Genomic DNA, 21,602 nt, shown 5'->3' on the forward strand with positions numbered 1-21,602 from the left:
GCTTGGAATTTAATGCAAAGGGCTCTTTATGTGGTTGAATCAGTTCTCTTTGAAAGCCCCGAGGTGAGGGACGCAGTAAAATAGATAAATGACACTAGGTGGTAGCAGAGCTCCCCTGGGCAGGTGCACCGACACTGTTGACCTGTGCAATATCCCACTTTCACTTCTGATTTATACCTTGCATGTGAAGGTAATGCTTATTTCCCTGCTGTTGCCTGGTGACTACCAAATTTTTTCTGTGTAGGTGTCACTAGCCTTTATGTTTTAATTGAGACATTTTGCTTTATGATTATTGGGCATGCTGTTTCTTTACTGGCCTTCTGAACAACTGAAATCCAAGTATGTCAAATAATCTGTGCTCAGCACTGTTTAGAATATCTCATAAAGCTTGGTAATGGATCCTTTAGGATGAGGAAAAGCCCGGCACTTGAAGGTTTTCTACGTGTGGTTTATAATGGGAAGCAATTACCTGAATAATAGGCCTGATGCCATTTTCTACAATAAAATGTTACGGCTAACTATGAGCTTCACACAGAGTGAGCGCAAAAGAAGAGAAAAAAAAAATGTCCAAAAGTGAAAATAACACAGGACTACTATTTTATTTCAGCCTTTGAATAACCTATAACAAAAATACAACAACAGCATTAAACATTTTCCACTTGTTTTATTATTCTACACCACCACAGAGTCTGTGAGATATATCCTGAAAGTGTGGCACATTTACTCCGTCAGCAGTCGATTGTTCTGCCTCTGATGTGGAGGCAGGTTTAAAAGTAGTTTGCCACCCTGCGAACAGACTGGATAGTGGGATTCTCTGCTTGCCACTCCTTATGGCTGCAGAAGTTTCCTCTTTCCACGATGTACATGCGGCCACGATAGTTTGGCTCCTCATACAACACCCAGCTGTTTGGAGAATAAAAACAAACAAAAGAAAGAAGATGCACAAGATGAAGTGGGAATTCACTAGATGTATGGAGTGGGATTATTTCCCCCTCCAATTTTGTAAAGTATGTGCCATTGAATTACAGGAAGCCAGCTTATTTATATTTTAAAGTGAGTGCATTTACTAGTGTTTAACATGATAAGTTGGAAAACTATTACCAAAACAACCAATTTGTGAAGAGATAGAAATGAAGATACTAGCCTGTTCTGTAATACTAAGAAAATTAGCAATAGATTCTTTAAAATTTATTCGCTCAGAGGCAGAATAGTGAATTACATTTTAATAGTATTATAAACAAGTACTTAGACTACAAAGGGTTCTGAGGAAGTGCAGTTATTTGTTTTCACTGGATGCTAGCACGAGATGCAGTGTATGATGACAGAAGTGAGTAGGTTCATAAATGTTTTGGAAAAGCTAAATGAATGTAAGACAGCATTAATGCCACATTTAGGCCATCTAATAAAAAAAATAAAATGCCACAGAGTTATAGTCTCTTGGTGACACAGCAGTGCTCCAGGTCTAATCCTATTCTGTGAGAAATTAATGTAGCAGTAAAAACAATTATTCCATTATCTATAGAGTCCATAAAATACAAGACAGGGAATGATGAAAAGGCTGGGATTGTATGCAACGTACAATGTTGAATTACAATCGGAGGAGTTCTTAGGGCTTTTAATAATTTTTTTATGTAATTTCTCCCTTCTAATTAGTGAGACAACTAATTAATCTCTTTAGATGATATGAAAGTCAAAGATTTTAAGCACTAGCCAACAAATTAATGGGCCTCTGATTTAAAAATGCTTTTTGTTTGTAAGTACATGAAGAAGGGTTTAAATGGTCAAGAACAAAGAACCAAACGGAACAGGAGCAGATAGAGTTTCATGATATCACACAGTATTGTAAAGTAGTAAAATATGTATTCATATTATATATGCATAATATTTTAAAGTTTTCATTATAAAGTCCTATTAATTTGTTTCCATAAATGTTGTTCTGTCTGAATATATTCTCTTGAGTAATTATGAAAAACTAGTTTTTATTAATGCCTGAAGATGAGTGAAAACACATCAGAACAAAACATAATACAAAAGCCATGGAAGAAAGGGTTAAAGATACATACGCTCCATCTCCATAAACCTTCATGGAGTTGACACAGTTCTTGGTCAGACCTCGCGCTTGCAGAAACGGACAGTCATCACACAGCTCCACACACTGGCCAGCAAAGTTGTCTCCCTCGAACATCTCCAGTCTGTAGTGCTCTCCGTGCTGGGGAGGTAAGCAGAAGCAGAAGTGCATCCTGGCTGAGTCATTTTAAAGCAAGGTTAGCCTTTGTCTTTCTGTAAATGACCGAGCCAGTTTCGTGACAGAAGCTGCATTATGTGTGCACCTATAGATGTGTGGAGGAAGATATGAGAAAGTCTGTTTCTGAAGAGCTGGAGTTCTCTGGACCTCCTTCCATAAATACCATTTCTTCAACACCTGTAGTGTGTAAGGTTCTGCTATTTAATTAGGCCAAGACTTTTCTGTCAAACAAATAATGCTGCATTTATGCCAGTCTATTTTACCAGCTGAATATTTCTCTGCCCTGGGGGTCTCCTTCAAACATACACACAAACTCACCATCTTGATTGGTCGGCATGAGCCCATGTGATCATTATGAGCATTCCAGCGCTGGAATTCAGGGTACTCTCCATGTTCCAGAATGTACTGCTGGCCCTTGAAGTCCGGATGGTCGAAACAGACGAAGGCACCGCTTTCCACACGGACAGAGTTGACCCTGTTCATAAAACCTCGGTCCTGAAAGTTGTCGCAGTCGCTGCAGAGTTCCAGCTTCCTGCCGGTGAAGCATTTGCCCTCGTAGAGCACAATCTGTTTTCACCGTTTAATAAGGAAAGTAAATTTTTTTGCAAAAATGTTACTTTTCCATCTCACATGATTGGAATGTCTTGATATATGCATGTTTGACTGTGCAAATCAACAAGATTAGTAACAATTTTTGGGAAAGAGGCTCCTTCAACTGGTACTCACCTTTCCTGAGTACTGAGACATTTTCCACTGTTAAAGTCCTCCAAACTATTCACACAATTCAAGAGGGGAAAATTTTGGACTCTGAGATATATACGGCAGACAGAGAGAGAGTGAGGCAGACACAACAAAAGCACAACAATGGAGGGGTTTAGACATTTTGCCAAATGGACAGTTTCCCTTACATGTGTCATTGCTGATATTGGAGTTTGCCCCCGGAGGAGGGCAAAACAATGGACTGGGTGAGATTCTGCTTTGATTGGGCTTTGGGAGTGATGCTGGACTTTGCCGGGGGTTGCAGTGTAACATTTGGGACACGTCCAAATGAGGGGGCATGGAATGGAAAACAACCCGGAGGACCAGAGGTTAGAGGGCAGGAACAACTCTAACAATAAACCATCCTCTGACAAGCAGCACCAATGAGGCTCCCAAGGCATTTTCAAACTATTTATTCAGCAACCTGAATGTCTCTGTTGAAACCAGATAGCCCAGCTGCTATTTTCTCGAGATCCCTCTGTGTTGATGTTTCTCGTCCACTGATCCACAGAGATTTCTGGATAAATTTAGACCTTGACCTGTGAAAACCTAGGATTCAGCCTCATAGTCACAACATCAAACACTACACCAGGGTTAAGGTAAGAAATACTGGGCATGGAGATGATAATCTGAGTTAGGAGCAGCGCAGGTTAAGCAGCTCTGCATTGCTGTGCTCACCTGTATTCTCTCTAGTGGCTGGGTCTGTTGTGGTTTGTGATTTTCTGTGTTTTTGTGGGTGGTCAAGGGCCATATGTGTGTGTTGTCTGCCTGTGTTACTTCAGGGGGTTCTCTGGCCTTTGTCTTGTTTTCTGGCTTGGGTCCACTGTGGCCAAGTGGCTGCTGTGGGTGGGGTGGTGACCAGAGAGGGTGCAGGCAAATGTAGTCAAAGTGTTGGTGGGTCCTTGGATGGGTTGCTTATTAGACTTCTATGGAGAATAAGTTGGTATTTGGGTCTCTAGACAGTCCTTAGTCTGTTGGTTGTAATGGGACCTATTATGCAAAATTCCCTTTTAGCATTTTTTTGTACTGAAATACTTTCATAAAAACCCAGCCATTTTTTAGCAATAATGTAATGTTATTTTTGTGTCTGCAAACAAGTGTTTTATTTCAAATACAGTACAGACCAAAAGTTTGAACACACCTTCTAATTGAATTCAATTGAATTCAATTCAATTCTAATTGAATGCAATTAGAAGGTGTGTCCAAACTTTTGGTCTGTACTGTACTTTCTGAATGTAACGTCACATCAGCATCCACTGTCCCTCACCTAGCAATCCCAGCTAAGTCCAGTCCCATTACCCAGTAACCCCAACGGAGTGCCGCCAGTCACCTAGAAACCCAAGACCATCTCCAGGATGTTTGGTCAGCTCATTTTACCGCTGCATGCACTGGCTGCTGGACAAGACAAGTGTTGTGTTGTTGACTTCCATCCATCCATCCATCCATCCATTTTCAAATCACCCTTAAACTCCAAAAATATTTGACTTCACTCATGTACAAACTGCTATAGAGCACATCTGCTCATATTCAAATTCATATTCAAAAATACTTCATTGTTCACATAGGAACATTAAATACATAATACCAGTTGTGGTATTATTGCAGCTTTTCCATTGTTAATCAACTCCTCCCTGTTGTAAATATCATGTTGCTATGGTTATGCATCATAGCAAAATAGCAAAGCATGAAAAATATAGCCAGAAATTAGTCTAATTACCCACTATATAAAACAAGAAGGAACAGTTGTACTGCCAAAAAAGACAATTTCTCCCCAGAAAGGCAGGAATGAATGTCTGACAAAGAAAAAACTCTCAGTGAAATTACAGAGCTACTCCAACATATTGCCAGAAATATGGCACGGTTTCTATTATTGACAGTTGACCAACAATTCGTGTTGCAACATTGACCCTAAAGCACACAAAGCAGCTTTTTAAAATCTACTCTCTGAAAACTCTTCAGTGGAAATCTATTCTTGTTTCACACAGACAGCTGAGCTTATTGTTTACGATTTAAAAGATTTACAAATCACATATTATATTAAATTACTGGTAAAACAGCTAAATTAACTAAACACAAACAGATAACTTGTTTTTAATCAGTCTGGGAATTTTTCTGGGAGGAGAGGCACAGAGCGACTGGCATAGGTGGAGGTACAAAGGAGGTCTGAGTTAAATGATTGAGCCGAATAAGGTCATAGGAATGTCTCTTTCCAGGTTTCTACATTCGAGTACAGAGTTGCGTTGGAGGGCAGAGGTGAGGTGAGGTGATTATTACATGATGACCTGAGGCTAGGCTTTGAAGCAGAAGTCTGTGGAGAAAACCAGGAATCCAGGTAGATACTGAAAGTTTGCCTTAGAGTTTCCCAAAAGAGTACTGAGCAACCGCAGAGAAAACTCAAAGGAGCACAAATCTAAACCACAAAACAGAGACACTAGGAGCATGCCATTGGAAGGTTACCACAAATACACAAATGTCATACACACCTGCCAAATCCTCTCATAATGCCAGTCTGATGAGGAAAGAGAGCTCAGGTGTAAAGGCTTCCCATTAGCTTGGCCATGCCCACTTTAGGAGAGAGAGAATCAGCAGAAACAGCAGAGGAAAGAAGAAAAACATCGATGCCTCAGTCATGAATATCCCAGACGTGATCTGTACTTATTGATAGTATTTTAGTTAATGGGTACATATTTCTACTAGTAATAATTTTTATAAAAGGCTTGTAATTGAGTGTGGCTTCTAGAATTCATTAATCTGTACTGACTGAGAAAAGAAGGGCAATCTTCAGAATTAACAGAATATTGATTTACATCTTATTCTATAAAACTGATCCCATATACTTTTGGAAATAGACCAATGTTCTAATTGCTGCTGTCAAAGTAGTTCTAAGCAATTTATCTTCACATCTGAGGTTTTGTTAATCGTGCTGAAAATATTCAAACTCTTGTGAGTTGGCTCCAGTGATAATTAAATACAACTCACAGGATGTTTCTATTATTATTACTACTAATGCTTACATTTACATTTATAAACCTGACATGTGAATTTTACTTCTCTTGGGGACCCCTGCCTGTTTGACCAGTTACTTATTTTGTTCTCATCTTGGCTATGCAATATTTGCTTTCACTTTCCTTTGTTTTAATTCAATTTTATCAGCAGCAAATTAAACAAAAACATTTTAAATACTCTAATTAGACTTGGGTAGACTCTTTTGTATTTACCAAGTACAGCAAAGGTTGGCATTTACCAAAGGAGTGGCTTAAGCCATTGAGCATAAGGCTTTTGTGACATTTTCCCTCAGATGCACCCAATGCAGACATATTTCATCAGCCCAAATGTTATAAAAACACCTCAGATTAAAATGGACAATGTTAGAGAAGAATGAAAAAGTGAGCTGTAAGGGATTTTCAGGAATCTCACAGTAGAAATGCATATGCAAACTAATTTAGAACACAGAGATACATTATTGTCAGTCACATATTTCTTTTTTATTTCTTTTTTATTTAACTTTTTATTTGGAAGGGCAAGTTACAATTACATTGTTCAGTTTAACTTCCAACACAATGGAAGTACAGAAAGGTGTAACATAAGCCCAGCCAGGAATTCTTTTGTTTTTTTGTTGTTGTTTTTTTTAACAGAAACCAAACATCCATAACAAAAGAGTGGGTGGGTGGTAGAGTCAGTCACACATTTCATGGATAAACTAAGTATAACTGCATGCAAGTGAATAACATCACTTCCCTAATTATACATTATGATTTATTACAAAAAAAAATCCAGGGATTTTGAAGTCCAACCTTTAAATATTATATGATGTTTGTTTTAGAGGTGAAGGTAGACAGGTCCACTGTGTCTGCCATAATCCACCCAAAGCAAATACACAATGCCTTTGGCTTTAATTACATCCGGCCTACTTAAACTTTATTTGAGCCTAAGATGAATGCAGACCTTGTTATCTGCGATACCTTCATCCTGAAGTAGGAGTGGACTGCTCTTTCATAACACATTGAAAAAACCCTGGACACAGTGTACCCAAGGTGAGTGAGGAGTTGAGCACACAGACTTAGCAGAGATATTATACCTAATGGGGCGTAACCATGACAGGACTGGAGTATGGAGAAGTATAAAAAGAGGAAAGGTCACTGTGCGCACCTCAGTCGTTGACCGAATCTGAAGTAGACAAGCCCGTGAGGTATGTAAATGGATTTGAATAAATGCAAATATTTTAATTGAAATGTTTAAGGGAAGAACACATCAGTTTAGCTTTTAACTTTGTAAAACAGAAATCAACTCACCTCTGACAAGAATAGACTGTTTAAATTGATTTAGTTGTTTTTTTGTTTGCTTGTTTTTTATTTTTGCTATGAAAACTGTAGATTTTGAACCATTGCTCATGTTATGTGTTGTTTGTCTGGAACAGACTGCAAAGCAGAGCAGGAAAATGAAGTTGTTGATTCTGGCGTTAGCCCTCATCCTGCTGTTTACAGCTGGTGAGTCTGTCACTGATTGTCCACTGAACAAATACAACCTCTGCTGATATGCAACTGTATGGAGAAGTACCTTCCTGCATTAAATTACAACATCATCATACACCACAAGTATTCACACTGCTTGAACCTTGCCACATTTTATTCTGCCTTGTAGTACATAATTGTAAAAAAAAAGAAAAAGAAAATGATAACAGGTTTTCCCTTTTTTTAGCTGAAAAGTGTGGCATGCATCTGACCAGGTGTTCTGCTACAATGAGATAAATATGAAGCTCTTAAGCAGAATACTAATATTCAACGCCATACTCATTGCAACACAAGGTGGTGGCAGTGCCATGCTGTGGGGTTGCCTACCTGCATGGGGCAGGGAGGCTACCGTAGTCAGAATTGATGAGAAAACGGTCGGAGCTAAAAACAAACCAAACGTGAAGGAAAACATGTTTCAACGAAACAAAAGATTTGACACTGGGGCTAAGGTGCAGTGGTTTAGCTCATTTTAGAATGGCCCAGTCCAAGTCCAATGAAAAAACCCATTTCAGAATCTGTTTCAAGACTGTAAAATTGCTATTCACACCAATCTGACTGAACTTGAGCTATTTTGCCTAACAGGTAAAAATGTTAGTCTCTGGATGTGAAAATCACATAGAGAGATACTCTAAAAGATTCTACACAGTGTTGTATAACACCACACTTTTCAGATTTTACTGGGAATAATGGCTCATCACAAAAAATCCCAAAATTATACAGCAACGTCTGTTTTAAAGGTGACAAAATGTGAGGAGTTTCACTGGGTTTGAAAACTTGTGCAAGAGACGGTAAATATGTTTCTATTTTTCTTACCGCACATTGCTGGAATAAAACATCACCATCGATAGGCAATTAGACATGTTTTAAAAATCCCTAAAATAAAAATAAGGAGTGAAATCTTTGCTTCTGTTTTCAGGCAGAGCTCTGGACTGCCATCGCTGCGTCCCAAGTCGGGCCGGAGGAACCTGCCAGACCTCTGTTGAGACTTGTACACTAAATAAGAATGCCTGTATTACTGCCAAATTCCTCCGACATCCATGTGAGTTTCTCAAAGTCAAAACCACCAGAAACTCATATAGCTTCAACAGGGCCCAGAGAGAAATACAATATTTAATCTTTCAACATGTGTACAGAAGTGCAAAGAAGCAGGGATTTTAGGTTAAATGCCTGAAAATGTAAAATGTAACCTGTTAAACAGCAGCACGTTCTTATTACTCTAAAACCAAATCTTTCTTTTTGTTTCTTTCCATAGTTGGCCATTTTCGCAGGTGCATTGCCTACTCGGACTGCAAGATGCTTGAGGCGAATGCCTACATAGATGTGAAGTGCTGCACCAAAGACATGTGCAATACCCCTTAAAATTCCAAATTAAAGAAAAGTGTCCACCTGAGCATCGAGGCCGTAACCGTGAATGAGTCCTGAGGGAGACTGAGGCTTCTGTGGGCATTTGGTAAAGACATACTCTGTCACTGAGGAATAAAAGTGTAAAAAAGGGGAAAAATGTGTACTTCTCTTTATTATTATTCATTTTTATTTGAACAAGCTGATGAGGCTTTGTTTTCGTATCAAAAGAACATGCTTGTCTTTTACACTTCCCACCAGAAAATTTCATACATTCATAGTCAATTTTAATGTCTAAAGCAATTTTGAGCTTTAAGTGATCTGAACAAATTTGTTTTCTGTGGCTGTAGTTGCTGTTTGCAGGATCCACTGCTAACAGCAAAAAAAAAAAAAAAAAAAAAAATCTGTAAATATTAAACATAAACAGGTTTTTTAAGTTAAAATTTTTTTGGCATTTGTCTGATGATGAATATTCAGAGTCCAATATTTACACATTAATGCCACACCCTCTAATTGATTACATGTGGACACCCACCACATCTTCTTTTATTTTTTTTGGAGAGCTTATTTAAACAAGAAGGGCCTCCAAATAATGAAAAGATTTATAGACTGTGAATAAACATTGCAAAAGCAAGCAGTTTTAATTATTTTCACCAATTATGTTAAGAAGAATGGTTAAACATTCGGTCAGACTTATACCAGAAGCATATTGATGACTTCAAAAACGTCTTGATTCTCTGCAACCAGCGAAGATTAGTGAGGCTGTACTTACATTTTAAAACTACAGATAATTCAGACTCTGAATTTACTGCAGTAAATTTAAAAAAAATGCAACTCTTGTTTTTTTTTTTTTATAATTCAATGTCTATGTTGCATAATTATCCCACTGCCAAAAGAGAACAGTTGGAACAAATCTTTGAATAATGGGTGAATGTAAACTTCTGAATGCAACTGTAAATATGTTGGATCAAAAATCTAATTTCAGATTTAGATTGCTGTACTTTAAAAACACTTCTCTAAAAAAATAAAAAAATATTGCAGGATTTAGCTGGACAAGAAACAAACTTACAGTAGTTTTAATGATTCATATTAATATGATTATTTCATCCCTTCTCTCTTTCATATGTGCAGATAAGCAAAACATAAGCAAAAAAAAACTTGAATTTACAGCAAAATCTAATTTTCTATAAAGATCTATCTGAATAAACCACGGACCATCGTGCTTACATAACCACTTTTTGCTTTAATGATTACAATCAAAAACATTTGTACAACATTTTCAACATTAGAAAATGAATGCAGATTTTCTTATTATTATTTTAATTTCGTCTGACAGTAACCAATGGGAAACTAACTGAGGGACATGGATACTGCGAGGTGATGAAGTAGAAAAGGTGTATATCAGAGAGCCCACACAGCTGGTAATATATCAGAATAAAGATTTGTTAATCTAACTCTTTTCATATACGCAGCAAACACCACAATTCTTTTATCTTGTCATTTAAACAGGACTGCAGTCTTATATGGAGGCTGTGCAGGGGAAAAGCTAAGATGCATCAAGCTTACTGTTTCTGTTCCTACTACAAATATTTGTTCTGATACATCCATACCAACTGTTTCAGGTTTTGCATCAGTGCTGAGCACAGATATGGAAAGGTGGCCTGAGGGAGATTTAAGACAAGAGAATAACCACCCGTCCATGTTTTTTAATCACACACACAAAGAAAAACAAGGATGACAGAGGGGGCATGAGGAATACTGATAATGACAGTGGAATCAGAGCCATAAATAGACACTTTTGGGTATCTAGGACCCTGGTTGAGGAAGGGGAGTAGACTCAGCTGAGGTGGAGGGGGACTGGCGGCTAGCCTTCAAGTATCGGGATTTCCCAGTGCAGTGTCCTGTGTGTTGATTGGGCGGCTCTACATCATGGAGCAGGGGTTTTTTACAGGCTGCACTCCATCCATCTTCTCTGCCTCCAAGATCATCCTGCGGAAAACCTCCACGGCCGTCTGAGGGAGCGACAGAGAGAGCAACAAGCACATATGGAACGACGTCAAATGCTACACTTAGCACACATTGAACTTTCTACCCTCCGTGGAGTCTGTGACTTTTATTTACAACACTCAGTGGTTATTTCTGAAACTATGACCTACTGCGTCTGACTGCATTTGAAGCAGATTCATTGACTACCTGAAGATATTTGTGAAGTGAGAAAATCTAAGTAGTTCAACACATAGTGGGTCACAAAAGTTTTTAGTCTTTCTGATCTTTTGGGGTACGCAAAGCAGACATTTTGCCATATCAGATTTATTTTTATAATATCTTAATTTTACTTTGAGTATACTCTTATTCCATTGGCTAAGTATACAGTGTGAGCACATAGTGGATAATAATCTAATTATACTTTCTAAAACATTATTTGTTTTGGTGTTCCATTTGTTTCATAAACTAAAAAAAAAACATTGCTGTCCTGAAATCTTATCTTTTAACAATTATCTTTTTCAATTGTTACTTTTCAAATCGTCTATTCTTTATTATATTAATAGTGTCTTTTTATGTTTCCTTTTTCTGCTGAAATCTCAAAAGCTTTTTTGTCTCTGTTACTTATTTTTATTACTCGACTTTCATACCATCTCTATTTTATTTTTAGGGTTCTTGAAACATTTGTCTTTATGGAGACATCAATATAAAATTGATGTCTTCAATTTTATATCATAATGTAACTTGTAAAAAACACGGCCTTTTGTTTGTTGATTTGTTGTACTCTGGTCTTATAAGAGGCTGTTATTTCTCTTATAAATAGGGGAAGCAGTGAATAGTATGAGGAACGGCTTTGTGCAGTTGTGCCTGAGTGACTTTTTGTCCACTCGAAGGCAGGAAACACAATGCAGACATGACAAGTGCGAAGCCGTAGGACCTCCAAACACAGACTGTGTAGGCGTCTTCAAGCACACCTGCTGTTTCAGTTCATGTAGGCGGAGTGGCGTAAAGTGCCTCTGAGCTGGATGAAGTGGAATTTAAATCAGACGGTGGCGTTCACTTAATTCACTGTAAGCCAGTGGTATTGCAGCAGGGTCATCGTTCTGAAACAGCTGACAAACGACTACGAGCGGCTTCTCATCAAGAAATCAGGTGTAGAGCAGAAACGCTGCACAACAAAAGCATTCTTCAGTCGCATAACAAGACGAATGTAAGAGGTTTGATGAAACCCTTTGGTCCAACATCCACCAGATCAGAACAAGTATGATGTGTGTGGCGCCAACTTGTTTTGAGCTGGAGCAGTCCGACATTGTTTAGATGTGAAGTAACAAATACAAACACAGTAGATAGAGATTTAGCACAGCAGAGAGTTAAAGTTGATAATTACAATTATATTCAATAAATTAGAATATCGTTTCATTTGTCTGATTAAAAGTATCTTTATAATAAGTTTTAAGCAGGTGCTAAACATACTTTTCACTAACCAGTGTTTAAAAATAGTTTTTCTATTGGTCTGTGTAAGATTTTGGTTTTTATTAATTTAGGTTTCTGTATTCTCTTGACTCTGCTGTTGTCCCAGCTGCCCCTCGATTGTCCCCAGCTGCCCCTCGATTGTCCCCAGCTGCCCCTCGATTGTCCCCAGCTGTCCCTCGATTGTCCCCAGCTGCCCCTCGATTGTCCCCAGCTGTCCCTCGATTGTCCCCAGCTGCCCCTCGATTGTCCCCAGCTGCCCCTCGATTGACCCCAGCTGCCCCTCGATTGTCCCCAGCTGCCCCTCGATTGTCCCCAGCTGCCCCTCGATTGTCCCCAGCAGCCCCTCGATTGTCCCCAGCTGCCCCTCGATTGTCCCCAGCTGCCCCTCGTTTCCCCTGATTACTTTCCTTGTGTATTTTATCCCACCTGTTTCTGTGTTTCCTTGTCTATACTGTCGTGTCAGCCTGTGTCTGTTTTTTTTTTTTTTTTTTTCCCAGTTATTCCAGTTGCTACCAGTTCTGAGCTCTTAGCCTTCTGCTCACCTTTGCTGCCTGGATTTTTGTATTTTGTATGTCGTCATTAAAACCATCATCATTACTGCAGTGGACCTGGGTCCTTCCATCCTCACCATTCTACAACTGCACTTCATGACAGTCTGATGTCATATTATAATTTTAAATATCATAATTTCATTAGTTGTAAGTGGAAATCATCATAATTAGCAGAAATCAAGATTCCAAGAAATCAATATTCCAATTTATTGATTATGTCTGTATCCGTCTCTTTGTATTTAAGACATTTTCCTGGAACTCTAACCTTTATGTCGTATGTTTTATGGTTTACCCTTTCATTCTTATTTTTCTGCTGTGTTAAAATCAAATGTCAGTTATACATGAGACAAATTGACGTTATTGAATAAAAATTAGCAATGATTTGTTATATATTATTCTTTAAGGTTTTTGTTTGTCCATAAAAAATGGTACTAAATTATAAATTTGCAAAAAAAAAGTGACATGATGTTTTGCGATTCAAACTCTTGCTTGGCAAGAAATTATGGGTTTCATTGAACTAATTGCGATTAAGAGAGGAAGTTGAACGAAGACTTGTAAAACAAATCACACAGAAGCTCAGGAACATTTGGGAACAAACATGAACATTTTCTACCTGGTTCTCCTTGGCTGAGGACTCCATGAAGGCTGCATTCCAGGATTCAGCTAATGCTTTCCCCTCTTCACAGCTGATCACTCTGATGTGGGGGGAAAAACAGACGCAAAAATGAAAATGGAAAGATTAGAAAATCCATTTGCAGCAGCTCAGAAGTCAGCAGATGTAAAAGAGTGATGTGTACACAAACAAGCAAAATATGCAACCTTGAAAATGTAGTAAAACAAATTCATTCTCGTTTGTGTTTCAGGCCACATTTACTGAAAACAAATTATTATTATTACAAGAAATACCCTCTGACCTGTGAAAAAATATGTTTCCTTTTAAAAAAAAATTGTTTCTCTTTTTGTCACAATTAATGTAATAGATCATCAACCTAATTTTAATATCTAAGAAAGACAACCTGAGTAAATGCATTTTAAATTATGATTTAATTTGTTAAGGATTTAAAGCTATCCAAGCCAACTTGAACCTTTAATCTAATTGTTAAACCATAAATGAATTGACCTGAAGCTCAAGTTCGCTTGCTTAAAGATCCAAAACACACCATCAAGTCCACCTCTGATATGTTTAAGAACAAATCAAACCAAAATGAAAGCTTTGGAATAGTTGAGACAATTTGGCTTCACATTAAACAATCTTCATGCTCAATAACCTTAAAACAGTTCAACAAAGCAAGGTGTTCTTTTTTTTCTTAATAAATAAAGTACTTTGAAAACTTCTTTTTGTGTTTACTTCGTTATCTTTGTCTGATGCTTTCACAGAAGAGTATGAGCAATCTCCAGTAAACCTAACAATGTAATGATGGGACATACCGTTCCATATGTAGGTCGTTCTTGTTTCCGACAAGCATAATTGGAACTCTGCATTAAAAGAAAATCGCAAAACCACAACATCATTTATGTATGAGACTTTTAAGATGTCTCTGAAGAGCAAAGCCATGAAGAAAAAAAAAGGGGGTACTCACTGAACCTTCCCCACCATGTCCAACAGCTTTTCATGGATAACTTGAACAACTTCAAAGCTGGAAAAAAAAAATGAAGAGAACAGTTAGAAAGTTCACACAGTCCATCCAGGATGCCGGGGATGAACATTCACCTTTTATTAGACGTAACAGAATAGACCAGGATGTAACCGTTGATATCTATGGAGTATGTCTGAGGAAAGATGGAGTATTCATCCTGGGAAAGATTAATCCAGCAGAGAAATTAGTTAATAGGTTTATAACAGAAATGTGATACCACCAGTGTCAGGCTTATAATGGAGTCCTACCTGCCCTGCTGTGTCAACAAGCTGAAGGTGGTACTCCTGTCCATTTATTGTGATCATTTTAGTAAATGCTGCAATAACAAAACGAAAACATTTGGAAACTTCATATTTAAAAGCATTTTGTGCCACAAATATAGCTGTTCGTATAAAACACACAACATCTTTCAAATGTAATGTTTATCTCTTTTCTGCACTCTTAAAGCCAGAGTTGTAAATCCAGTTTGATACTGTGGAATTAGTACAGCGGTGCACTGCCAATATGTGTCTGGAGACGAGTTTGGTTATCCATCACGGCGGAGAGGCGGTGCACATCCTGCAGCATCTCACTAATAATGCTGACACCGCTTCATGTTAAGCATCCAGGGGATTATTTATAGACATGGGACCGAGCACACAGCCAACGCAGGGCGCTGAATGTGAGCAAAAATGTGAGGGGAAAAACAGGAAAGCAGCCTGCAGGTAAAGTTTCGACCCAGACCTCTCAGGAGTCTGGGATTATTTGTGTTGATGAAATGTTGTGTTTGTCCCACAAACAAACAAACAAAAAAGAAGTACTGCCTTTGAGCAATGTTAACGTTTGCAACCGTGAGAAGTTCAGACACAAATCAGTCAGAAATAACAGATTAATCTGCTCTATCGCGCTCTTCTCTCCTCTCTCTCTCTCCATCTCAGATCAGTTGGTGTCGTGTTTCAACACATTATTGTAGAGGGAACATTGCACCCTGGTGGGAGAATCTTGTGATTCATTGTCATCCAATAACATCTCGCTAAAATCGTAAAGGAATTACCAGACATCATACAAGAGCTAAAATCAAACTACAGAAACCTCAGAATCCATCATATGAACATGTTGCTCTGCCAGGATAGTTTTCACATAAATGTCCATTGTGCTCTACATTTGCGTTTACTCCAAACTGTGAAAAATTAAAGTGTACGCATGTACTTTTTAAAAACACTTTAATTGACTAACTTTTGTAGAGTTTTTGCTAAGTAATGAGAAATAAAAGTAAAGTGAGAGATTCTTGCAGACTACATTAGACACAGTTTTAGTCTGTTTCTGAACATTGATTTTCTTTTAGAGTTTTATTAACTATGCTGATTATTATATTGTATTTTTTTTTTAATAGCAAAAGTTATTTTACAGCTGCCTTTAATAAAATTTGGACAAAGAGCGCTTTCCTCCTATGTGGGGTTTTGTCCCCTGCCAAAAAGACACAGTGACCTGATGTGCAACGTCACAACACTGAGAGGCATAATCTAAATAATCAAAAATGGTTTTGCTTGCTTCAGAATGTCCCTCATTAGTAGTTACTGCACCAAAGTGACATTGTGAGCAGCTCTTCCTCACACACTTAAAATCCCAAAGAGAGCTCTTACTGATTCCCTGTCCAATCTAATTCATGCTCAACAGCAAAGCCTGTGCAAAATTAACTTGTCCAAAAGTTAAAAAATAGAAAAAGTAGATCGGTTAAGCTTTACTACCAAAACCTATATCACAATGTTGTACACCAAACAGTAAAACTGCATTTGGTTTAAGCCCCAAACACAAGAAAGGTCTGTGTCTTTTTATATAAATAGCTCAGAGTCAACTTTAAATATAACTTTTGCTGTTAAATTTACAGTCTGTCAACAGGAATGTGCCTGCAAACTACAGTGAGAAGATTGGACCCAAATCACACTCTATATAGGCTTCTAACGTTGAAAAAAGTTACAAAAATATCTCATTTTTGTCAAATTTGGCAGATATAAGTAATTTTGGTAATCTTAACTCACCCTAAATAGAAATATTTTATTGAATGTGTTATCACACAACGATTAAAGAGATTATGTGTCTTTTTATGCAGTGTATTTAAAGTTCTTCAGCAGGATAACTTCAGGTTTCTCTCTGGGTTTTTGAGTGGTTCTCCGAAGTGTCTCAACATAACAGCAATATTAGATATGAATGCACCATCTCTTGACTAATCGATTCACTTGAAATAAAAGAACAAAGAGACAAAGACTTTGATGTATGAACAGTGAGAGTCTCTTTTCCACTCTGTCTCACTGAGAATCAAATTATTCCACTTGACTTTCACCAGGAAGAGTCTTCATGAGTAGATGGAGAAGTTAAAGCTACTAGAAACAGAAATGTATTTTTCTATGTCTGGCATCGCTGGGTTTAGTGGAACTGTAAAAAACATGTACAGAATAAATTAACTTCTGTCATAAAATGCATTGAGTGGCATCAATCATATTTCAAACACTACCACATTTCAAAACTCCTTTTTACTTTACTATTTTCTATTAACTGTCAGTTACCATCTCATAGTTCTATCTCAGGATAGAAAACAAACCTAAATATTAGCAACAACGCCTCTGAATTGTTTGATTTGGTTTACAGTCTCTACATCGTGTTTAAAGAGCATTTAAACATTTAAAAATAAAAAATGAAGGGCGTGCTGTGGTGGCGTAGGGGATAGCATGACCCACGTTTGTAGGTCTTGAGTCCTCGACGCGGCCGTCGAGGGTTCGATTCCCAGACCCGGCGACAATTGTCGCATGTCTTCCCCCTTTCCTGTCAGCCTACTTTAATATAAGGGACACTAGAGCCCACAAAAGACCCCCTGGAGGGGAGAAAAAATAAATAAATAAATAATGTACATATCAGAATAATAAATGGACAAAACACTAATAAAAATACACATTTAGCAAACATGATTATGTGCCGGATTCTTTCACGTTTCATGTTAAGATTCCAAATATCACCAGACTCAAAATCGGTCAAGGAATCCAATCTAAAAAACAAATTCTCTTACATTTATTTAATTTGTCGACACTTATCCAGACCAGGAAAATGCAAAACCCAAATTTTAGACTATTGCACTCCACACAGGGAATCCTAAATCTGGGTGACTTGCAGTATTAAATATTGTCAGATAGCCATTTAGAAGGATGCAAATGTGTTAAAAAATAATTTTCATTGTTTTTTTTTTTAATGGTTTATAAAAGTTATTAAAATATTTGTTTAAAATTAGATTTGAAAACAATGCATCCTTTTCCTTCCTACTTTATGTTCGTCTAGCACATAAAGATCCAAGAAAATATTTCAATAAGTATAAGTACCTTTATGCGTCCCTGTGATTTTTATGCATCAATAAAGTTGAAACAAAAGAAATCAGACTCATGTTGCCATAAACAAAAAGTACGACATTAAAATGAACCGTTTTAACTATTTCTTAAATGGATTTCAGGAACATTGCACTTCTTAGTCATTTCAAACAGTAAAGGAACATATTCATTTAGAGAAGTCGGACAAAACTTTGTGTATTAATGAGTTGTGTAAAATCAAAATGTGGGATGTTCGACACCTATAATCTTATTCACATGTTTTCCTCTTATCATGCAGCTCAGCTTTGAATAAAAATAAACACTGAAACCAAGATATCACACAAACAGGCTTTTACAGTTGACAAACACGATCTCTAGGTTGCCAACTACATGAGACTCGTGAGAATCTGAGAATTAGAAGAGATATCACATAAGATCCATACTCACTGTTTTCTATTGTTGGGTCATAGGAGTCCACAAACTGGCCTTCCACAAACTGAATTGTCAAGGAAGACTTTCCTGAAAAATACAAATTGTCATCACATTTTTTTCTTCCACAAAATTTTCCACTATTATTCCTGAGTACAGCACTGAAACAGCTTCTTTAGCAATAAGCTTTTACGGGTTACCCCTCTTCTGAAGACCTTCCCCATGAAACTACCTGATACAAAATAACCGATTTATGTTTAAAGTTATTTTTTATTGCTCTTACATAACATTTAAATAATCTAGAAAACCAAATGTTTGGTTTTGATTAACCAAAGCAGTTATTCTTTGTGAGATTAACTTAATCGAGTTAACTAAATGGTCCCTTCCACTATCACCACATGCTTGCTCATGATAAGACATCACTGCAGAGTCAGTGGAATCAGCTGGGCTTCATAACTTTGCACCAACTCATTAAAAATTGAAGAATTTCACTGCATTGTGTTACAATTAGGACAAAATCAGATTGTGTGCAATTAAATTAGTCTCTAAATCTGACAAAATTGTTCTGGATTCATTTGATTATACACATTTTCACACACCAGGACAGGAATTGGACCTATTTGTCTGGAGAAAGTGCCTTGAGATCTGCTGTGAATCGCTATAAACGTATTGAATGAAACTGAAACCTTATGCAACCATTCGAAACCCGGCCTTTCTGTCGTTTCTGCAGACATGCTGCTCTCTAATCGCGTTATCTCCGTGTGCCATCTTGCCATCCTCAGCATCCTCCCAGCGCATACAAATTGCGCTTCTTCTGTTTCGGATGCGATACATTAATCCACGCAGTGATGCGTCACATCCACAGGACCGCCAGGCCTCTACGGAGCGTGGCACTGACTAACATGGCTCCGGGGTGAGGGTCACTGATGGATAACTAACCAGATGATCGGTTTGTGTAAAAAAATATCCCCCTTGAACCGCACATTTGTGGCCTATACTGAAAATAAACACAAGCCCACGTTTCACCTGGTGGCGCTCATTCGCCCGTTCAGAGATGTTGCGTGACGGATCTTTCTCCGCCTGTAATTTAAGTCTATTATAGGAGGCGTAAACCGCCCTCATAATGGACTTATACTGAGTCGAGAGGCCGCACAGATCTGCTCTAAGCCTCCCATCCTATGTTACTTTTTCTGAGTCATCCCTCCCAGTTAGCGGCGCCGGCCGGGAACTCACCTACGGATCTGTACCCGAGGATGGCGATTTTTCGTGACTTTGGCTGCGGCATGTTTCGTTCCCGGTTATAACATCCAGTCCTCGGGCTGTACCGCAACCTCCAGCGGGAATGGCATCCAAATAGATTCAAGGGGAGCTCAGATCCGACATGCAGCGTCCAGATGCTGACGGGACACCTTTTTTTCCGATGTATTCTGTATTTGATTTTATTTTTTTAAAATAAAATGCGATTTCACGTCATGTATAAAAAAGCATGGAGTATCGTCTGATCTACAAAAGCTGCGTCACTCCGCTTTGCAATTTAATGAATAAATAATTACTGCTTGGGTCTGATTGGGGGAAAGAAGAGCAGAGGCAGGCCTAAAAGCGCCTACTGGCTTTTTGATTGGATGCCACAGCTTTTCGTCAAATAGTTCTGCATTGTGATTGGTTGTGATCCTCACCATGACGTGCTAGATGGTCAACAACAATGTCATTCAAATCTTTAGGGTCAGGGAGCACAAATTCCAGCTCTAATAAGGATTCATTCTTAAATCTGTGGCAGTAAAGCAAGATTAACAGCTTAAAAATATAAAATAAGATTATTAGGTTTCCCACAAACCAAAAATGAACCCCTTTTTATGACGTAGTCACAGACTTTTATGTATTTTGTTAGGATTGTACAGTGTGTGATAAACATAAGTTAGTGCAGAATTACAAAGGGAAAATAAAAAGATACAGGATATTTTGCTATTTTACAAAGAAGAATCCGAAAATGGTAGTACACTTTGTGTTCACAGATGTTTAAATTTCCATTGGTATTCTGAGGCATAAAAGCATAATTTATAGGTTTCCGTCTCAAAAACATTATTTTAGCTAAATGTAAGGACTGTAATGAAGTTTATTTGTTAAGCAAATTTCAGCAACAAAACATACATTTTATGTTTTTATGGGTTTTACACCATAAAAACATAATGTTTTTATGGGTTTTGCACCATAAAAACATAAAAAGTAAGGAATATGAAACAAATGCCATCATCAAAATCATCAAGCACTTCAGATTTATTGATTAATGTTCCAATTATTAGGACTTAAAGGCAACAGATGGGTTTAGCCTTGATTTAAAGGAACAACGTTTTGGCTATTTTGCAGTTTTCTAGAAATTTCACGAAGACAGTGTTGTTGTTTCATATGTAATACACACATTTTTATCATTCAGCATTATTTATGTGGACAGACATCTGATTTTTATGGCAAGTTGGTAAGGAGGCAAAGGGGAAAAAATGCTCTTTGTACCAATTACAAGATTTACAAGACTACAGGATATAAGATTTTTGTTGCATTTCTTCCCAACAACTATTTTTAAAAATGTTGGTTGAATAGTTGTATTTTTTTTTTCTATTGACTCAAAGTAGAAGACCCTCTGATCAATTTTTTTAGAACAAAAGACACAGCAAAAAGAATATTATATAACCTGTAACTAGATGTGCATGAGTCTTGGCTGAGTTAAACAGCCAAGACATTCAGATGCAATCGAATTAAGCTATTAAGTATTTTGATACTGCCCTGCAACAAACTGGCGACCTGTCCAGGGTGTACTACGCCTTTCACCTGAAACGTTTGCTGGAGATAGGCACTAGAACCCTTCCGACCCGCTAGGGACAACGGTGTTAGAAAATGGATAGCATGGATGGATGGTATTATAATACAACTGAGTTACAGCATATGACAAACATTGTATAAGGTTTCTTAAAGCAAAATAGAGGCATAATGTTTAACCTCCTCAGCTGTGTGAACGAACCTTGTAGATGACTTCTAGTAATCGAGACACAGTAAAGCGACTAGAAATGCCTAATAATATCAGCTTCTGCTTTGTGACATCCTGGCAGGTTCAGTCTATGATGATGGTTGTGGTGGTGATGGGCTCTTGGTGTTACAGTAGTGTTCAGGTGTCAACAGTTCTAGTTTCTCAGCAGGAACTTGTCTGTTTTCCGTTAGTTTGATTCGTCAAAGAATGTACATGTTACAAATGAAATACATTTTCATATAAAAACTATCCTTTTGTTGGACAAGCTGTATTCAACGGCTTTGGCGTTCTGGATTCAACAGCAGGTGTTATACAGCGCCCT

General features: G+C 37.8%; 3 protein-coding genes across 4 annotated transcripts; 1 reads left to right on the top strand and 2 right to left on the bottom strand.

Annotated features, from left to right (window-relative positions):
• Window positions 1-644: 644 nt before the first annotated feature.
• On the bottom strand, window positions 645-6,895 carry LOC122840859 (gamma-crystallin N-A-like). 2 transcript variants are annotated; one of them, XM_044133612.1, is made up of 4 exons: window positions 5,488-6,895; window positions 2,564-2,720; window positions 2,064-2,209; window positions 645-903 (listed from the first exon to the last, which is right to left on the bottom strand). In XM_044133612.1, exons 1-4 carry the CDS (start codon window positions 5,502-5,504, stop codon window positions 768-770), a joined length of 456 nt encoding a protein of 151 aa, XP_043989547.1. In that variant the 5' UTR covers window positions 5,505-6,895; the 3' UTR covers window positions 645-767. The 2 variants fall into 2 exon arrangements, with proteins under 2 accessions (XP_043989547.1, XP_043989546.1); XM_044133611.1 differs by lacking the exon at window positions 5,488-6,895 and adding an exon at window positions 2,972-3,071 and having other exon boundaries at window positions 2,564-2,812.
• A 156-nt stretch (window positions 6,896-7,051) lies between these two features.
• ly97.3 (lymphocyte antigen 97, tandem duplicate 3) lies at window positions 7,052-9,016 on the top strand. Its single transcript, XM_044133613.1, has 4 exons — window positions 7,052-7,193; window positions 7,422-7,491; window positions 8,432-8,554; window positions 8,768-9,016. Exons 2-4 carry the CDS (start codon window positions 7,443-7,445, stop codon window positions 8,872-8,874), a joined length of 279 nt encoding a protein of 92 aa, XP_043989548.1. The 5' UTR covers window positions 7,052-7,193; window positions 7,422-7,442; the 3' UTR covers window positions 8,875-9,016.
• A 1,012-nt stretch (window positions 9,017-10,028) lies between these two features.
• rheb (Ras homolog, mTORC1 binding) lies at window positions 10,029-19,811 on the bottom strand. Its single transcript, XM_044133614.1, has 8 exons — window positions 19,495-19,811; window positions 18,280-18,351; window positions 14,749-14,816; window positions 14,575-14,657; window positions 14,444-14,500; window positions 14,292-14,339; window positions 13,477-13,558; window positions 10,029-10,868 (listed from the first exon to the last, which is right to left on the bottom strand). Exons 1-8 carry the CDS (start codon window positions 19,544-19,546, stop codon window positions 10,779-10,781), a joined length of 552 nt encoding a protein of 183 aa, XP_043989549.1. The 5' UTR covers window positions 19,547-19,811; the 3' UTR covers window positions 10,029-10,778.
• Between the last annotated feature and the right edge of the window lie 1,791 nt (window positions 19,812-21,602).

Source organism: Gambusia affinis, linkage group LG12 (assembly GCF_019740435.1).
Source record: "Gambusia affinis linkage group LG12, SWU_Gaff_1.0, whole genome shotgun sequence".
NCBI lineage: Eukaryota > Metazoa > Chordata > Actinopteri > Cyprinodontiformes > Poeciliidae > Gambusia > Gambusia affinis.

Excerpts from the sequence above, each read along its gene's own strand:
- LOC122840859 (XM_044133611.1), bottom strand. The coding sequence starts at position 2,992 with ATGTCTCAGTACTCAGGAAAG. Across the intron at positions 2,813-2,971 it reads TGTCTCAGTACTCAGGAAAG|ATTGTGCTCTACGAGGGCAA; the intron begins GTGAGTACCAGT and ends CGGTGAAAACAG. Across the intron at positions 904-2,063 it reads AAGGTTTATGGAGATGGAGC|CTGGGTGTTGTATGAGGAGC; the intron begins GTATGTATCTTT and ends TTCTCCAAACAG.
- ly97.3 (XM_044133613.1), top strand. The coding sequence starts at position 7,443 with ATGAAGTTGTTGATTCTGGCGTTAGCCCTCATCCTGCTGTTTACAGCT. Across the intron at positions 7,492-8,431 it reads CATCCTGCTGTTTACAGCTG|GCAGAGCTCTGGACTGCCAT; the intron begins GTGAGTCTGTCA and ends TTCTGTTTTCAG. Across the intron at positions 8,555-8,767 it reads CAAATTCCTCCGACATCCAT|TTGGCCATTTTCGCAGGTGC; the intron begins GTGAGTTTCTCA and ends TTCTTTCCATAG.
- rheb (XM_044133614.1), bottom strand. The coding sequence starts at position 19,546 with ATGCCGCAGCCAAAGTCACGAAAAATCGCCATCCTCGGGTACAGATCC. Across the intron at positions 14,658-14,748 it reads TTGTTGACACAGCAGGGCAG|GATGAATACTCCATCTTTCC; the intron begins GTAGGACTCCAT and ends AATCTTTCCCAG. Across the intron at positions 14,340-14,443 it reads GACATGGTGGGGAAGGTTCA|AGTTCCAATTATGCTTGTCG; the intron begins GTGAGTACCCCC and ends CTTTTAATGCAG.